This window comes from Carassius carassius, chromosome 25 (assembly GCF_963082965.1).
Source record: "Carassius carassius chromosome 25, fCarCar2.1, whole genome shotgun sequence".
Taxonomy (NCBI): domain Eukaryota; kingdom Metazoa; phylum Chordata; class Actinopteri; order Cypriniformes; family Cyprinidae; genus Carassius; species Carassius carassius.
Window position 1 is genome coordinate 18074971 of NC_081779.1, and position 18288 is coordinate 18093258.

Consider the following 18288-nt stretch of genomic DNA (forward strand, 5'->3'; position numbering starts at 1 on the left):
CCTGGCTAGCACAGAGCTCTGCCATGTGTTCCTGCCTTAGTGCTGTGTCTGCTGAGTCCCATCTAACTGTTGACATCTTAACTGTGATGTTATACCCACAATGCTTAATTTGCACTGCGACTTAATCTATGTCAGAGTTTCCACTCAAGTCTACATGCATTGTGGCTGCAGTTCACATGAGGGGCCCATATCTGCTGTGGTCTGCCTAGAGCTCTGCAGCCATTAACCAATCCTATTATGCCTTACAGGAAATGACAAAAAGACACGATTAACAGTAAAAAAAAAAAAATCCAAAATTAATTATATATACAATTATAATAATTATATCTAATTTACCCAGAGACATTTTGCTGGTATAAAAAAATGAAGGGCTCAAAGTTGAACAGGTTAATTTATAGTAGTAAATACAGTCCAAACATCCTTATTTATATAGTCTACTCTAGCTGGAAACAGTACATTGACTTGTCTCTGTGAACTGTTTAATCTGCTCATTCACATGAACCATCTTATTAATATTCTCATGAAATGTTCGAATGACTTTCAAATAAACCGATTTACTTACAAACTAGACTGTCCAAATATAACTATGTGAAAGAAGCGACGCTCTTACAGCGGTGCAACTGGTGCAGTCACACCAAGCCCTGCTTGCCCCAATGAGTTTGCAAAATGGCTTGTATCGATTGGCTATTCACGCCAGAAGTGTTTTTGTGTCTCCCTGTGCTGTTTTTCAGTTGTGTTAGATATAGGTCTTCGACCATTGTGAGTAGTTTTTTTGCTTTAATAGCAAGAAAATAAATTTCCCCTCTGTGCGTACATGATATTCTGCACTACTGTCGCTACTAAAAAAAGATCATTTTAGAGCGTTTTCTCATGTGGCAGGTTTGGTTCGATTAAAATTGGATTGAATGAACGTGAAGGCTGACATATGAACCTGGGTGCAATTCAAAACAGAGCTGAAAATATAGATATATGCCATTTTAATCATGTACAGAAGAATTTGTATTATTTTAAAACTAATAGAAGGTGATATCATAGTCACCATAGGTTTGAAGTGAATACTTAATACTTAACCACATGCTACTTAATAATGGGAAGTAAGTCAGCAGAGGTTTTGTTGAGTTTAAATGAAAACGATTGTGATCTCACAAAAAAAAAAAAATATTACATGTCATATTTGTGGTATTGGCATCAGCTGGTTCGTAGCTTTTGAAAAAAATAAAATAAATCAATTTGAGAATGGGTGAGAAGTAGAACAGCACTGATGGCTTTCCCAGACTGGGATCACTCAGTACATTTTTGATTCCAATCCCCTGTCAAAGGAAAAAAGTGCACATATTTTTCAATGGAAAAAGACATTAACATGTAAGCCGCAGCCAAACTTTTGGAAATGCTTTTTATACGCCATGATCATTTAGGGTTTAATTATCATGTTGAGTATAAAGAAAAAAGTAATGAAGCAAATAGTGTGGATTAATGATGAGATTAAGTGTTGTCTCCACGTGATGGTTGAGCTGAATTTTGTAATCCTCCTCTGTTTCTGTTAATCCAATTATGATTATTTATGACAGAATTAGAAAAGATAGACACAGCTGAGCTTTAATCTAATCATATCTCCAAGGACATAAATTCAGTTTTCCACAAAAAGCACAATCAGCTGAAATGGGGGATGGGGGTATATAATGTTTTTTTTCAAGTCGTTTTAACAAGCACAATTGAATGTGAATACTTTTACTGTCACTGAAATATGTCTTTGGTAAGATACTATGACATTTCATCTATACTTTTACTGGTGCATCCTGTTTATAAAGACATATGAGTCTGAACCACATCAGTCAAGCATACTTAATGTATCATATCTATTCACAAATTAAATTTGATGAACACATCGTTTTTAAACTTTAACAGTTCTGAGCTCATATATTTACACAAGTGCATATAAAAAATGGACAGATGCCCTCACCTGATCGGTTATGTTTAATTTAAAACTTTGATAACTGCATCAGTGGTAATGAATATATGTGACCTGTCTAAAACTATAAAAATGCACAGGAAACAGGGTGACTGGAATGTCATGGCAGCTAGAATGACAACAAATTCAAGTGTTTCATCATTATAGATCCACTTCTTTAAAAGAAGAGTTTAAAGCAGAAAAACTGTTGAAAAGTGTGTTTAAAGCAGTAAAAGCTAACATATTTAACTCAATTTATTTAATGTGTTTCTGATAATAACAAAGTTATGAAACTATACAAATAAGAGGAATTTTAGTCGGCGTACCAGATAAAAAGAGGTACTTAGACAGAGCCAGCAGTCAGTTGAATATTCATAGCATTGCACAAAAAGGGACATTTAGAAAGCAGAAATACTCTTGAGTCATATGTCACGTATCTTTTAGTTTCACAATGAAAAGAATACTACTGGTTGATATGGTGGTGATTTCAATGTAATAAAATAAATGGCTACTTTTAAGCATTTTGCCGTTGCATCAGCTGTAAAACTATTATAGGTCTCCAGAGGCATAATGTTTGGTCCCCCACTAGCACATTAAGATGGTTATGTTATTTTTCACATGTATAAGTAGCATGTAGTATGCATAACCATTCATGCATGAACAGACACATTTTCTTTTTTCCAGTTGATGTCTGAAATTTTACAAAAATAGCATCTCATTTGGAGGATAAATGCTAAATTCTTAGTTGTGTAGCTACCTTTTTTAGTTTATCCTAAAGGTGGATCTGCAGTGTCAAATAAAAACTTAAATAAAGATAATAAAAACACTAAGGCTAATGCCAAAAGGCTAATGTTTAGCACTACATTGAATGTCTGGTAGGCATTATGCTACTGAGATAGAAGCTTACACATGTAGACGCTCTGACACACAGACATTCACGCACTAATGCCATACACAGGAAGTTGCACAACTATGAGCACTCTATGATACTGAAAGCATTGAAATCTCATATCTAAAACGTAAACCTCAGCGGAAACATTGCAAACTGTACGTATTTGCATTCAAAAATAATTTGCTATACTTTATTTTTATTTGCATTAAGAATTTATAATCATTTCTGTTGTTGCACATTGAGGGGATGAAGGAAGACAAGGTTAGGGAACTCTTCCTTATTTTACCAGAGGAAGTATGTGGCTGTGTGCTGTTTTCAGTAGACCATCGCTCAGTTTAGTTAAGTCTGCAGAGCAGTGCAGGCCACTCACAACACAACTGCTCTTACTGCTGGACGTCGGTCTGAGGCCAGAGCAGTATTTCTTAAATCTGAACCACATGCCTCAACTTTATTGGGAGCAGCTAGCCAGAACTGAAGCTTTGCCCTCTGAAGGAAACATGGATATTTAGCTGCTTCAAGTGAAAGGTAAGAAAACGTTTATGTGCCTATAGCATATTTCTGTTGGTGTGGAGGGGGAAATAAAAATGGAGGATTGACATTTATATGGTGTTTTACTGCGGGGGGAAAAGTGTCAAGTGTTGGGATGCTGTTTGCATGTTATGTTTTCAGTAACCTCCCTGTCCATGGTTTGATTTATTATGCTTAAAATTATTAAATGACAAATTTCTGTGCATTAATAAATTTGCACATACCTCTTCTATGCAGTTATGTCCAATTGTTGACTTCATGGCGAGGTTGGTTAAAGGCCTGTGATGCAAAAGGACGTGATGAGACCAAAACAAACTAATAATTTATGACTCGTTTAAATACATTTTTCCATGTGTTTTTAATGACTTAAATAATATGAACTGACAAACAAACAAATCACCATAAAAGATGAAAAAAGCGTTAAAGGTAAATCAAATTCTGTAGAAATGCAAATTAAATATTAACATGGTCAGGAAGGAGTTTAGTGAGAAATTGTGACTTGGGCTCTCCAGCAGCTTCCCTGTTTTATTTTTTTGGTAGACATAACCCATTAGCTGAGAGGAAGTTGCAAAATTAGACCAGCTGTTGCATTATCTGTTGGACTATCAGATGCAAAACTCATGATCTCTCTTGCATGAACTGAAATGTGCATTTAAAATTCCAGCATCTGTAGAGCTGCGGCCTCTAAACGGCCATCATGGGGAATGCGATGACGCAGGAAAAGACAAACCCAGATCCAAACAACTCTGATAGCATGTTTAAAGGTAAGCTATGGTTCCTCAACTGCTGTATGGGAAATCTATTGCCTAAATATGTATTAATGTGTGTCTTTGACATTACTTATACAGTTTGTTAATCTACATTTACAGACTGTGACAGTCTTGTGGTGCTCTCTGATTACCCAAATCGAGACATTAGTGAACCGATCTTTAAGATTGGGGAAAAACTCAAAGGTCTTTCTGAGTAAGTGTTCTTTCAGTGAAACACAATGTGCTCAATGCTAGTTAACAATAAATGCCTGCTAATATATAATGCATCAGCAGCTTGTGAAATGCTTATTTGATTTTCATTTTAATTTATATTAATAAACTGTACATATATACACCTGCAACCTATTAAATGTCTCTTTATTTACTCATCAATGCTTTACAGAGAGGGTTGCTGGTGGAAAGTACGTTCTCTTCAACAAGGAACTGAGAATTACATTCCGAGTAATTATGTGGCAAAGGTTTATCACGGGTAATTGTAGACTTGTTATCTGTCTTATTATAATCCCCATTGATGTATGTTGTGTGATGATCTCAGAAATATATTCCTAAATGAAGAATAATATCTGGACAAAACAGTACTGAATTATCAATGACACAAGAGACAATTTGGGACGGTAAGATTTTTGTTATTTGTTTTTAAAATGCATAACAAGACTACATTTATTTGGTAAAATTATAGTAAATCAGTAATGTTGTGAATTACAATTTTATATACATTTTTATATAAAATAAATAAATTAAATGTATCTTCATTGTAGCACGGTCCTTCAGAAATCATTCTAATATGGTCATTTGCTGCTTAATAAATATTTTTTATTATTGCCATTGTTGAGCACAGTTGCTTTTTGTGGAAAATTATCAATTTTTAAAATACTTTGATTAATAGAAAATTTTTAAAAAGAGCTTTTAGTTATAGCATTTACATGAAAAATAAATTGTTTTATTATAGCATTAATGTCTTTACTGTCGCTTTTGCTTAATGCGTCATGCTGAATACTAATCATTTCTTTACAACAAAGCAAAACAAAATTAAAATCTTACTGACCCAGAACTTTATTACATGCTATACGTAGACCGTATCACTTATCTTTGTATAAAAAAATAAAACCATTAAACAAGTTAGACCAGTATATATTTATTTATGAAGAACATTGTTATTTAAATAAAATCTTCATTGTGAAAAAAAAGAAAGAATAATTTGTGAAGTCATTGTTTTCAGTTGCTAACATAATTTCCTCTTTGACGTGTTATGTTTTGTTTTTTGAAGATGGCTGTTTGAGGGGATTAGCAGACAAAAGGCAGAAGAGCTTTTGTTACTGCCTGGTAACAGTTTTGGATCATTCCTTATTAGAGAAAGTCCACAAGAGAGAGGTAATTACCTGGAACTGTCATTTACTGTTGCATACTAACCAAAGAAAGTCTTCCATCGACATATATTTCAGCAATTCCAGTGTCAGTGCAAGTGTAAATGGCATTGCAATCATACCTGCTGTTCCCTGCAGGTGTATATTCTCTCTCTGTGAGACACAGGACCATAAAGCACTATAAAATATTCCGTCTGACTAATAGCTGGTACTACATCTCGCCACGGCTTACCTTTCAGTGTCTGGAGGACATGGTCAATCACTACTCTGGTGAGAACTGAAAGACAAAACTCTCATAGTCTCCTTGTAATGTAAAATGAGCATGTGATACATTAATGCGAATGTGTTTTGGTTTTCCCTCAGACTCATCAGATGGTATATGTTGTGCTCTCAGCACTCCGTGTCTATCTCTGTCCAACCCTGTGCCGAGCACAACCCAGGAAGGGCCACCTGTGGTAATGCGCCGTAACTTGGATTGGAAGAAAGTGAATAAGTACGTATCTGTTTTTTTAGATCTTTCTAAGCATTTCATCTACTTGCTGGGCTTGTGTCGAGCAGTATAGAGTGAGCTGTGAATGACTGGTATGTCTCCACATGAATAGGTCACAGCTGATGAGCCCAAGCGAGCTGGATAACATGGACAGCAAAGATAACATGATGAGCTACGGTGTGAGGAGCAGCATAGCTGCCTATCTGTCTTTAGCATCAGCACCTGAGCTAGAGAACAGCAAAGGCCGCAAGAAGAAGGGGAAGTCTGTCTACATGATGACTGACCACAGTAATATAACTGAAGATGAAGACTATTAGTTTATGACCATAGACATTTAATCTACCGACACATTGCTATGGACTGTAATATTTTTGCACTGGGTCAAGATAATCTTTCGCATTCATTCCCAGGTCACTTTTCTATGGAAGCAGTTTCTGCCATGGAATAAACATTTTTTTGAAACATAATTACGACTTTTCTAACTAAGACTCGTTAAATTGTGAGATTTGTGAGAACTTATATATTTTTTCCTTGCACTTCTGAGTTTACATTTCGCAATTAGAAATAAAAAGACTGTTTCCTTTAGGTTCTGTGATGGAACAGGCTTTCATAAATTTCACCCTAAAATCAAATAGAAACAAAGTACCCATTATTTTTATGACGGTTGTTCACATGTACTGTTATGTGTTTGGATGTTTTACTTTTGAACCTTTAGTGATTAGATTCTTAGTAATGTATTGTTTTATGTTATAAAATATTTATTTATTTAAATTTTAGGGTGAAATATGACCCAGACCTTTTCCTTGTGTGCTTATGTGAGATTCACGCTATTGCAATTTCAGTATGTTTCGTGATTAGACTTCACTATTAAAGTAAATCAAGACAAATGTTGATGCCCTTGGTTTACTTTATATAGTCAAGCACCCACAGTGACTTTTTGAGGATATGTGCATTTTTTTTACTTCACTGTGAATCATGTAGTTTCTTCCTTATAAACACTGAGCCAATTAATAAATAATGCAGCAATAGAATGTTATAGGAACAAGTTTTATTGCAGTGCATGACTTAACATTTTATGGATATTTTTGGATGTGTGAAAATTTGTAAACACTTGTAAATTAATGTACATATGTCTTTATCGAAGAGCCACTGCTATCTTTCTTCAGACTAGTAGGAAGCATGTTTAATTAAAGAAATGAGAGGTGGGAGACTTTCCTTTTGCAGTGTATTATTTTGTTTATTGCTCTACTGGCCATGAAACATTTTGGAAATTGTAACATTTTAATACCTGTTTAATATTCTTCATCTAAACAGCAGAGCAGATGCTTGTTGAGCCTTTGTATCCTAACAGCCACACAAAGAAGCTCTCAGTATCAGGTTGTGTTCATACAGTGCATTAGGCAGTGAAATCTTAATGGTAACTATATGGAGTATTAATTAGAGACATTTATTCAAATATTTAGCTCATGCAATATAAGCAGGCCATAAGGAGATCTGAAACAAAGACATAAGATGAAAGACTTATAATTATACTAACCGTTCATCATCTAATGGCGCTGTTTATTGTTGCTATAAATGTAATAGTCATTTCTCAATTCACACAAAAATGCATTAACATTAAATATTCATATTAGACAATACAAAAGATGTACCATTTTTTCAGAAATACTTTACACAAATAGTACAGTTTCCTTAGATTAAACATAATTAATAATGAAAAAATATGAACTATTGCATTTTTTTGTAAATAATGAATCTGCAGAAGTGTGTGCAAAAAAAGTTCACACTATAATGTTCTGTGTTTATTCTCAGCATTCACAGGATGTTTCAGTCAGTTGGCTGAAGGAGAAGATGGTTTGATTCACACTGACAGCCTGTGATTATCTAAATGAGCATTTCACGTTTATGCATCTGAATCTGGGTAATTCCAGTATACAAACAAGTGGTTTTGCTTACTTTACCCCAAAATAAACAGACTCAACCTTCTACCAAAAAACAAAAACTTCACTATACCCTTGTGATGTAAAGCTCAGATTGTTTTATGAAAAGATCACATGTACCTCTCATGTGGTCAGCTATCTTTAAAGAATGTAACGTGCGTCTAAAAATAGCCTCCCGCTTACTGTTTTATCAGATTGTACTTGATTGGCTGAAGTGTGAGGAAATATTTTCTGTGTTTTGCAACACAGGTTTTATAAAAGCATCTTGAGCACACATTTGGAAGTGCACACATGGTTGGTCTGAAATAAAAAAAAAAAAATACCAACTGATCGTCTCAAATCATTGCCAACACCAAACTATAGCCATTCAAATGAATCAACTCACAAATCTATAGGCTGACAATATAAAGGGGTCAAAATGCATATAACATCAGTTGAACATCTTAGCAGATAAGTCACATCTCATGTCTCTGTTCAGAACTTAGAAGAAACAAGTATTGGTAAACGTTTTTTCTATGTAATCAGTAAAAACATAGTGCTTCCATATAGTTTTCCAATTAATCTCAACTGTGGCATGTCCTGACATTTCATTTATATTCAAATTGCTTCCAGGTTGCATTGAATTAATGTGAGGCAGTAAACTTTGAGACTGTTGAACATTACAAAAATATTGCTGTTGATATTCTCAGCACAATTTATATTGAAAAAAAGAAGAGAAGTGTACCAGGGCCATTTTAAGCCCTTTTTCTGGCATAAATAAAGAGATATGTTTATATTTTGAATACATTTCTGCAAGCATTTGTGTCTTTCAAGGGTTCAGTCAGAGCAATCTTAAAATTTGAAGATGAAATATTCTGTCAGTCATATGTGTGAGAGTTATGACTCTTCCCGTGCAGGGGAAAGAAAGCATGTACTTAGGAGCATTCACTGGAAAGCCACATTTAAACACTTTTCCTCCCGTTTGAGGAAGCAGATGTGTTCCAGATGTGCTCTGACAAAATCATAAATAATTCAGTCATAAGTCTGAAAACGGGGTTCATTGCTGTACTTCACGCACTTATTGTATCATTTGCAAAACTGATTGAATATGCTTACAAATACAGAGTATTTAGATTCTTCCTCTCTGTCTGCATCTATATCTTACGCATCAAAAAATAAGCTTGGCTCATTTGCTAAATGGAGGAATATTCTCAGTATTAGGAAGATCCTCTATATAACAAATTATAAATGTATACTGCAGCACCCCCTCAGAGATATTTTAAAATTAGAAATTAGAAAAGGAAGTTTAGATAGTGATTGCACATTAAAAAAAAATATTTATTTTCTTTTGCTACTTACTCCCCCTCATGTCTTGACAAACTGATATGCTGTTATTTTGTCTGTGATGAGTAAATAATGACCAGAAATCTTGGGCAGAACTGCCATTTTTGGGTGACATGTTGCTTTAAGGCAGTAATTTTACTAAGCATAAGAAGTTTGCAAACAGAGGCTGTCTCTGCAGCCACGGCGAGTGATGCAGGGTTTAGTCAGTAGTTTATGGCCCGGCAGGTGGGACTCTCTTTGGGCCAACAATCTGTTCTCTCTTCATCATCTGAAAATTGGCCTGTGTCATTCTGTTCAATTTATCAAAAGTGTTTCTGTCTCGACAGGAACTCAAACTTTAGGTTACGTCTCAAGTGATTGGAAATGATGATTTTGATGAGGGCTTTTGGAAATTTTTAATAATACTTGATGTAACAAATTTAATCTAAATATGATTATGGCACTGGGTTTTTCATTACAGATTTGAGAAATAGGTAATATGCTTAATTTACTATATACCATGTCTTTTATTATAGTGAATAATAATAATGTGATATAACAGAGAACATCAACTGTCTTGACATATACAATGATATTTGAAACAACGAAACTTGGTTGCATCTGAAACTGCAGGGCCTGAATATGTCATTATTTGTCTAATTATGAATTATGTTTCTGTGTAGTAGATGTGCTTTTGCTGCGCATGTTTTTATAGAAGCGAGGTTAGATGGACTGTGGTGTTCACTTCCTGTGTGCGTAGTCTAGGCTGTAGGTTGTTTGGTATAAATGACACTTTTTTTTGCATTAACGTCTAAACACTGTGTTTGCTGCTGTTGGCATTACGGTCTATGATTTTGGTATTTTGGCATTTGGCTAGTATTTTTGACAGAAGAACATGAAACTAACAGATGTGCCATAATTCATTTTAATACGTCTGTAAAATGCAGATTGTAAATAATCAATGGCATGCTGTGATAAGAGGGTTGATTTACCTCCACGGAGGTTGACATGACCATTTCAGTAAATTACTCAAATGAAATGAAAAAATAAGAAATTCTTGTCATCTTTAGAGAATGCAAATGCTGTCATGAAATAACCGTAAGGCTGTAAGCCATTCAAATGTTACTTTGGAAGTATCAGAGACAAGTTTCCACATAAACCTTCATATCCCTTATTTTCCAATTGGCAATACTGTCACATAACCGGAAGCATTCAGACAAGACTTTGGACTGGCTCTGTTTTTACACTAGATAAATGGATTCTGAAATATTTTCCCTCACCGATGCTTTCCACAAACAGCCATTTGCCTCTGAGATCTGCTAATCTATCAAAATGCCAGAATCCTGTTTGCAAAAACATTGGATTTACATACAATAAAAATGAAAACCGATCATTAAGACAATATTAGTTAGGATGATTCAACATTGGTCTTCACTAAACTATTTTTCAGGAGAAAACACTGTAAATCAAAGTAGTTGCATAACCTGTAATGACACATTTAACTACTAGATTGAATACATCAGTAAAGAAAATAAATGATGCTTATTTTCAGGAACACGGATTATTAAGGAAGTTAATTGCAGCAAGACATTAACACAGCAGCATCTGTGTCTGCACTTGCTGCTAAGCCACAGTTATGGATATCCAAAACTATAAGTCCACTTTGTTGTCGTTAGTCATTATGTGCACAGAAGGTTATTGAGGAAAAATATATAAAAATGAATATACCGACATCTAGTGGCGTTGGTACAATATCATACAAAAAGTTTTCCTTCTTTGGTTTTGAGGTTTTACCTGAAATTAGACTTTAATTAATTCCTATGATATGGCCATATTCCTTGTTGATATAATGCATTTTAATGAAAAAAAATATTTTTTGGGGAAACCAGCTAAAACTTTTAAAACCAGCTTTTTTTGCCGGTTTCTCAATGTATATATATATAGTCAAACACCTCAACTATTCCAGAACAGGATCTCAGAGAACAAAGAAAGCAGCTCTTAAACTACAGCGAATGCATTAAATATCTTACTCACTAAACGTGCATTCAACTCAAACTTGATTTCTAACTGTGACTCAGAACTGGGAAACAGTGACATCATGTGGCTCTTTAGCAAATACAGCACATTATAGTCTGAAAGAAAAATAGTGTGACATCACATTACTCAAATGTGGGTGTATTGTTTATTGAAATCAATGTATTATTTATTTTAAATGTACACAATTATTTTCTTACAAAATGCACAGTAACTCCATATTCTGTACATTTTTCTAATTTTACACTTATAAAATGAATCAACATCGATTGGAACAGGAGTTAAGCATTTTAGATTTTTAGATGGAAGCAAAAGTTGAAAACTTCTTATTTAAAGATTTGTTTATTACAAACACACAGCACACAGGAGCCATGATTACTTATGGATTATTGTGATGTTTTTATTAGCTGTTTAGACTCTCATTCTGATGGCACCCATTCACTGCACAGGGTCCACTGGTGAGCCAAGTGATGTAATGTTAAAAATCTTGTTCTGATGAAGAAACAAACTCATCCACATCATGGATGGCCTGAGGGTAAGTACATTTTCAGCTAATTATCATTTCTGGGTTAAGTATTCCTTTAAGTACAACAATGTCAGTTGCAGAGACTTTTACAGTCATAGCACAGCATCACCAGCAGATAGAGCTAGATATATAATTAACTAAGCAGTGAACAGTGATTCTCAATTCAGTGTACAAACATATAATGCAGAAATGCAACTGTAAAAAAATAAATAAATAAAAAACACCTTCCTTTAGAGAAGGGCTATTAGATAGACCATCACATCAAGTTCACTGAAGGAATGTCAACATGAGAGCGTTACGTAGCCTGGCGGGGCATTTGTTGTGATGCATGTGTTTTCATAACCTGGTGTAACATTCTGTCATATTATCAAAGACCCTGAAGTATAGAAATGTCTTTATAAACAATAAAACACATACAGTACTACAAAGTACACAAAAGCTTTATATTTCAAAGCCTGTTCTGATTTGAAACCTTCATCTTATGCTTGCATCTGTCTGTCTTGAAATTCTCTTTGGTTCAGATGTGCTTTAAACACTTGAAAGGGAAAGATTATCACTGAGCCCTCTGGTTATTATGAAGATACAGTTGAGCAATAAACCTGTCACATCCTGTTTTACAAAGGAACATTACTTTACATTTTACAAGGAGCTAAAAATAAATTACCATGTTTATGCAGAACCTTATAAACTGCCTTATGCGTAAATAATTAGTTTGGTTGCACTTCATAGATTCATTTATTGACCAGATGTAAAGCACCATCACCACGCGTCTCACTTCTCGTCTGAACTCAGCTCGGCTGTAAGACACGGGCCAATCCAAAAAGGGCTGCCAGGCATTGATTGCAAAGGCTCTGTGACAGTTTTGTCAGAAATGATTTCCCGCTGACTGTTTGAGAAGATCATGAACAATAATCTATGGTTGCTTCTAAACCTTTGAGACAGATGATGAATGGCAACAGGCCAGGCAATGACTGAATTATTAGTGCTCTGACTCTAAGTGAAAACCTCTCTCTGCTTTGTGTTACAAACATTTCTTAGATTCAGAAAAGAGAAATTGCCAGAGAATTTTTTTCATTCTATAAGGATTATGATGAACAATCGTATAATCCCTGTGAGAAAATGAGATTTATAGATGATTAAAACTGAAGAGGTAAACTGGCAACAGATAAAGGACCTTCAAAGATCTTCTAAGGCAAAAAGGGTAGAGGCCTAATACAACCCGAATTCCGGAAAAGTTGGGACGTTTTTTAAATTTGAATAAAATGAAAACTGAAAGACTTTCAAATCACATGAGCCAATATTTTATTCACAATAGAACATAGATAACATAGCAAATGTTTAAACTGAGAAAGTTTACAATTTTATGCACAAAATGAGCTCATTTCAATTTTGATTTCTGCTACAGGTCTCAAAATAGTTGGGACGGGGCATGTTTACCATGGTGTAGCATCTCCTTTTCTTTTCAAAACAGTTTGAAGACGTCTGGGCATTGAGGCTATGAGTTGCTGGAGTTTTGCTGTTGGAATTTGGTCCCATTCTTGCCTTATATAGATTTCCAGCTGCTGAAGAGTTCGTGGTCGTCTTTGACGTATTTTTCGTTTAATGATGCGCCAAATGTTCTCTATAGGTGAAAGATCTGGACTGCAGACAGGCCAGGTTAGCACCCGGACTCTTCTACGACGAAGCCATGCTGTTGTTATAGCTGCAGTATGTGGTTTTGCATTGTCCTGCTGAAATAAACAAGGCCTTCCCTGAAATAGACGTTGTTTGGAGGGAAGCATATGTTGCTCTAAAACCTTTATATACCTTTCAGCATTCACAGAGCCTTCCAAAACATGCAAGCTGCCCATACCGTATGCACTTATGCACCCCCATACCATCAGAGATGCTGGCTTTTGAACTGAACGCTGATAACATGCTGGAAGGTCTCCCTCCTCTTTAGCCCGGAGGACACGGTGTCCGTGATTTCCAACAAGAATGTCAAATTTGGACTCGTCTGACCATAAAACACTATTCCACTTTGAAATAGTCCATTTTAAATGAGCCTTGTCCCACAGGACACGACGACGCTTCTGGACCATGTTCACATATGGCTTCCTTTTTGCATGATAGAGCTTTAGTTGGCATCTGCTGATGGCACGGCGGATTGTGTTTACCGACAGTGGTTTCTGAAAGTATTCCTGGGCCCATTTAGTAATGTCATTGACACAATCATGCCGATGAGTGATGCAGTGTCGTCTGAGAGCCTGAAGACCACGGGCATCCAATAAAGGTCTCCGGCCTTGTCCCTTACGCACAGAGATTTCTCCAGTTTCTCTGAATCTTTTGATGATGTTATGCACTGTAGATGATGAGATTTGCAAAGCCTTTGCAATTTGACGTTGAGGAACATTGTTTTTAAAGTTTTCCACAATTTTTTTACGCAGTCTTTCACAGATTGGAGAGCCTCTGCCCATCTTTACTTCTGAGAGACTCTGCTTCTCTAAGACAAAGCTTTTATAGCTAATCATGTTACAGACCTGATATCAATTAACTTAATTAATCACTAGATGTTCTCCCAGCTGAATCTTTTCAAAACTGCTTGCTTTTTTAGCCATTTGTTGCCCCCGTGCCAACTTTTTTGAGACCTGTAGCAGGCATTAAATTTTAAATGAGCTAATTAAGTGGATAAAAGTGTAAAATTTCTCAGTTTAAACATTTCCTACGTTATCTATGTTCTATTGTGAATAAAATATTGGCTCATGTGATTTGAAATTCCTTTAGTTTTCATTTTATTAAAATTTAAAAAACGTCCCAACTTTTCCGGAATTCGGGTTGTATCTAAGAGTATAAATAATTATTAAATAATAAATAAATAAATATTTCCTTTAAAATAATTTAATTAATTGTATAATATGTATTTATTAATATAATATGAACAATATTATAAATGACTTAAATTCAAACAACATAAATTCAGCCTCTGGGGTTCAAAAGGTTATCTTCAGTTCATCATATTTCTTCCGGACATGATTGAAATACAAGCTTTTACAACCTGGTTTGAAGCATTTTACAATGGAATATGTGTTCCACAATATTCTGGACTTAAAATTATTATCCTGCATCATAAATCTATCACAAGTATGAATCTGTTATGTGTCCCTCACTTTCTTATATATTTTCCTCCTTTGTAACAAAACCAAATTAACTGTCCTGTTTTAGAGACAGTAGTGTAATTATCTTTATGGCCCACATAGATGTGGGAGCAAGTATGTGAGGTCAAACTCCATACACACATGGAAGCACACACGTGTATCCAATGCATTCACTGGGGTGGATTTTCTCTAGTGCATAAAGTAATTTAGATTCACTTAAGTTTGTGAATATCAGATTGTCTGCCAGCAATGACCCACAAATGATGGGTATTGTAATGACTAAGGGTTAAAGAAGGGCTTAGAGATACACTTTGGATCTGACGATCTGCTAGAATGCAGATCCATGTTTCCAGGGTGATGAATGTGCTCACTTTGCGCTTTCCTTTCTCTGTCCTTAATTCTGTTCATTTATGATGTCTAGATTCTGTACAACAGCAACAGAGGGAACTCAGAAGGGAGAAAATGCTGTCAGCATTTCTAAGAAGAGTGAAGGAAGTGCAGAAAAAAGCAGTCTGTTCTACTGAGGATGCATGCTCAAGTGCAGTAGCTGCAGCCATGAGCAAATGTCTGGTCTCTGCTGAGGGGATAGATTTTAAAGTCTGCATGAAATGTAAATTCATCATGTCTGTTTTAAAAATGCTTGTTATATGTTTTTTGTTTTGAAAGTTCAAATCAAATCTGATCCTTTCGACAGACAGACTTCTATTTGGTGAAGTAGATAATTTATTCCACTTAAACCTCACCCCTTTTGCAATTGACTGCAAACTTGCATTTAGATCTGCCTCCAATCAATCAACAACCAATGGTAAATGTCCCACCCTAATTTTTTTCCTTTTTTGGAAAGGAAGTCACAATGCGGAACAGAAGATTTGTTACTATTCTGTTACATTTTGATTTAAATGCATATAGAATTTGTGTTTAATTTCTGTGCTACTAACATCGCCAAAACAAAATAGCAAAAAAGGGACTGTTTTCAGACAGTTTTCTCAAACACTCCCTTATCTGCCATTGGTTGGTAAAGGAAGTCTTGTGCCACAGAACCAGTCTCTGAATATTAAAATGTGATAGGAAAAAAATATTTTAACATTGAATTTTTTTTGTTTTTTACTTTTAAGACATTAAAGGTACAATATAGGTAAAGTTGTCTTCCCTTGGTCATGACCACAATGGCCATGGATGACATAAACATGCATGGATGAATAATGTAATGTAATGACTCTTTTCTTAAAGATGCAATCAACCACACTATATGTTAAAGCATTATTGCAGATTTAGCATATTGTATAGGGGAAGGCAAGAATGAACAGTGATTTCTTTATTTACTTGCATAATAGGCATTTGATCTTTTTTACACAAGAAATTGTTCATAGTGCAATAGAAAAAAGAAATAACTTGTTAAGTACCCCTACAAAATACTGAGGAAGAGAGACTACAAACTGCCAGAATAATGTGCAAAATTCTGAAGAAAGCATGATCAGATCACATTTTGGCTGCCTACATGTGACTTTAAAGGCATAGTCCACCTAAAAATTTAAATTCTGTCATCATTTACTCACAATCGTCTTGTTCCAAAACTGTGTTATTTTCTTTCTTCTGCCATACATAAAAGAAGATATTGTGAAGAATCTTGGTAACCGAGTAATTTTGCTTCCCTTTGTCCACAAAGCAGAATGGGAACAGAAACTGTTTGGCTACATATGTCCTCCAAAAATCTTCTTTTATGTTCTGCAGAAGAAATAAAGTCATACGCTGTGAGTACCACTGAAGAAAACATTTGACATGGTTTCTGGCTAAGAGTGTGCAAAGCGGTAGACCTCTGTATTTTACTGGATAACAACTAACCACATTTGAGGCCCACAGTCCCTGTGTGGTTCAGTAGTTGAGTTTTTGGTCACTGCTCCTGTTCTGGTTTGAGGAAGTGTTCTCATGTCACCTGATACTCGTGACTCAGAGGAAACACACATCCCTGGAAGCTTGAATTACTGCCGTACACTTAAACAAAGCTGGTTACGTCTTCAAGAACATTACACAAACAGCTCAGTTCACACATTTCAGGAACATTCATGGTTAGAGGCATATATTATTTAAAAATAGAGCTAAAAAGAAGGTATCTTGAAAACAGTCTAAACATACTTCAAAATACCTTTTTTTGTGTTTTACAGAAGAAAGAATGACATAATGACAGGATTCTTGAGTTTGGGTGATCTATTCCCTTTAAATAACCTTTCAAATACCTGAAGTACTTTGCTGGAAATCTCCTGAGAAGTAGGTCAGGGCTAATTCAATTGATGGAATCTCATGGGGAATCACTTTCTAACCATCTGAACACCACTATTGATCTCACAACTTTTGTGAACAGACTATCCCGGTTCAAACAATATGCCCATCCCAAGCATAACCTTTGAGAAGCTGGCAGAAGAGGTTCACAGCTCACTGCAAACAGTTGAGCAACACTGAATCGCCTCATTTCATTCTAAAGAGACTGAGAAAATCACAGGCTTAGACATTCAGGGCATGGTCTGCATCTGTGATGAGATTAGTAACTTCAATTAGCATTTAATAAATGGACTATTGTTACTTCAGCAGCACCACAGAAATGCACAGCAGCAGTTGTTAAGCTGGCGAGAGATGTGTGGAAATACATTATGTGTACCTTAGTTATGGGATTAATAATTCAAATCACAATATTTGCAGCATGTACATCGTGTTACAAAAAACGTTTTCAAGGCAGTGAAACCCTTCAACTCAGCCCTCAGTTTAAACTGATCTCAGTGATTTTAGTTTAATGGGCTGTATATTGGGCCGACAAACAGCAGTACATTTAGATTAAAACTGTTTGCAGCTTTTTTGTGCAATGAAAATTGTTTTGAAAGTTTTTAAACGTTGTCAGGTTTGGGTAAAAGGCATTTGATTTTATTGGAAAAAATGTGGAAATGCCCATGTCATAACTTTTTCAGGTGTATTTTTAACAGATTCCAGGTAGTATTTGGAAAGATTTATTTATTTATTTATTCATTCATTTTAAATGAGAAACTTTTTTTTAAATTCACATTTATTTTTATATGATATTATAATATTATAAAATAATATAATATAAATAAAAAGTAATAAATAATAATAATGTAAAAATACTACGATAAAAATAGTTTATAAAAAGGGGTTGTCAAAAGATTACGATCATTATTATTATTATTTTTTGGTTAATAGATTTACTTTTTAGGAAGTAAACAAAAACATTATTGCTAAACTACTATTATTATAATTTTGTAATTTGTCCACTTTTTGTCCACAGCTCTAAGAGCTGCAAGATAACACGAATAAATGACAATGAAAAAAAACGTAGAGGTAAAAGTGAAAAAG

The 18288-nt window shown here is 34.9% G+C and overlaps 1 protein-coding gene across 1 annotated transcript; it reads left to right on the forward strand.

The window, feature by feature from the left end:
- Positions 1 to 3149: 3149 nt before the first annotated feature.
- On the forward strand, positions 3150 to 6850 carry LOC132104321 (src-like-adapter). The gene is made up of 8 exons (XM_059509701.1): positions 3150 to 3365; positions 4033 to 4132; positions 4238 to 4331; positions 4521 to 4607; positions 5406 to 5509; positions 5641 to 5772; positions 5866 to 5995; positions 6105 to 6850. The coding sequence occupies exons 2-8, from the start codon at positions 4066 to 4068 to the stop codon at positions 6307 to 6309; spliced, it is 819 nt and encodes a 272-aa protein (XP_059365684.1). The 5' UTR covers positions 3150 to 3365; positions 4033 to 4065; the 3' UTR covers positions 6310 to 6850.
- Positions 6851 to 18288: the final 11438 nt, after the last annotated feature.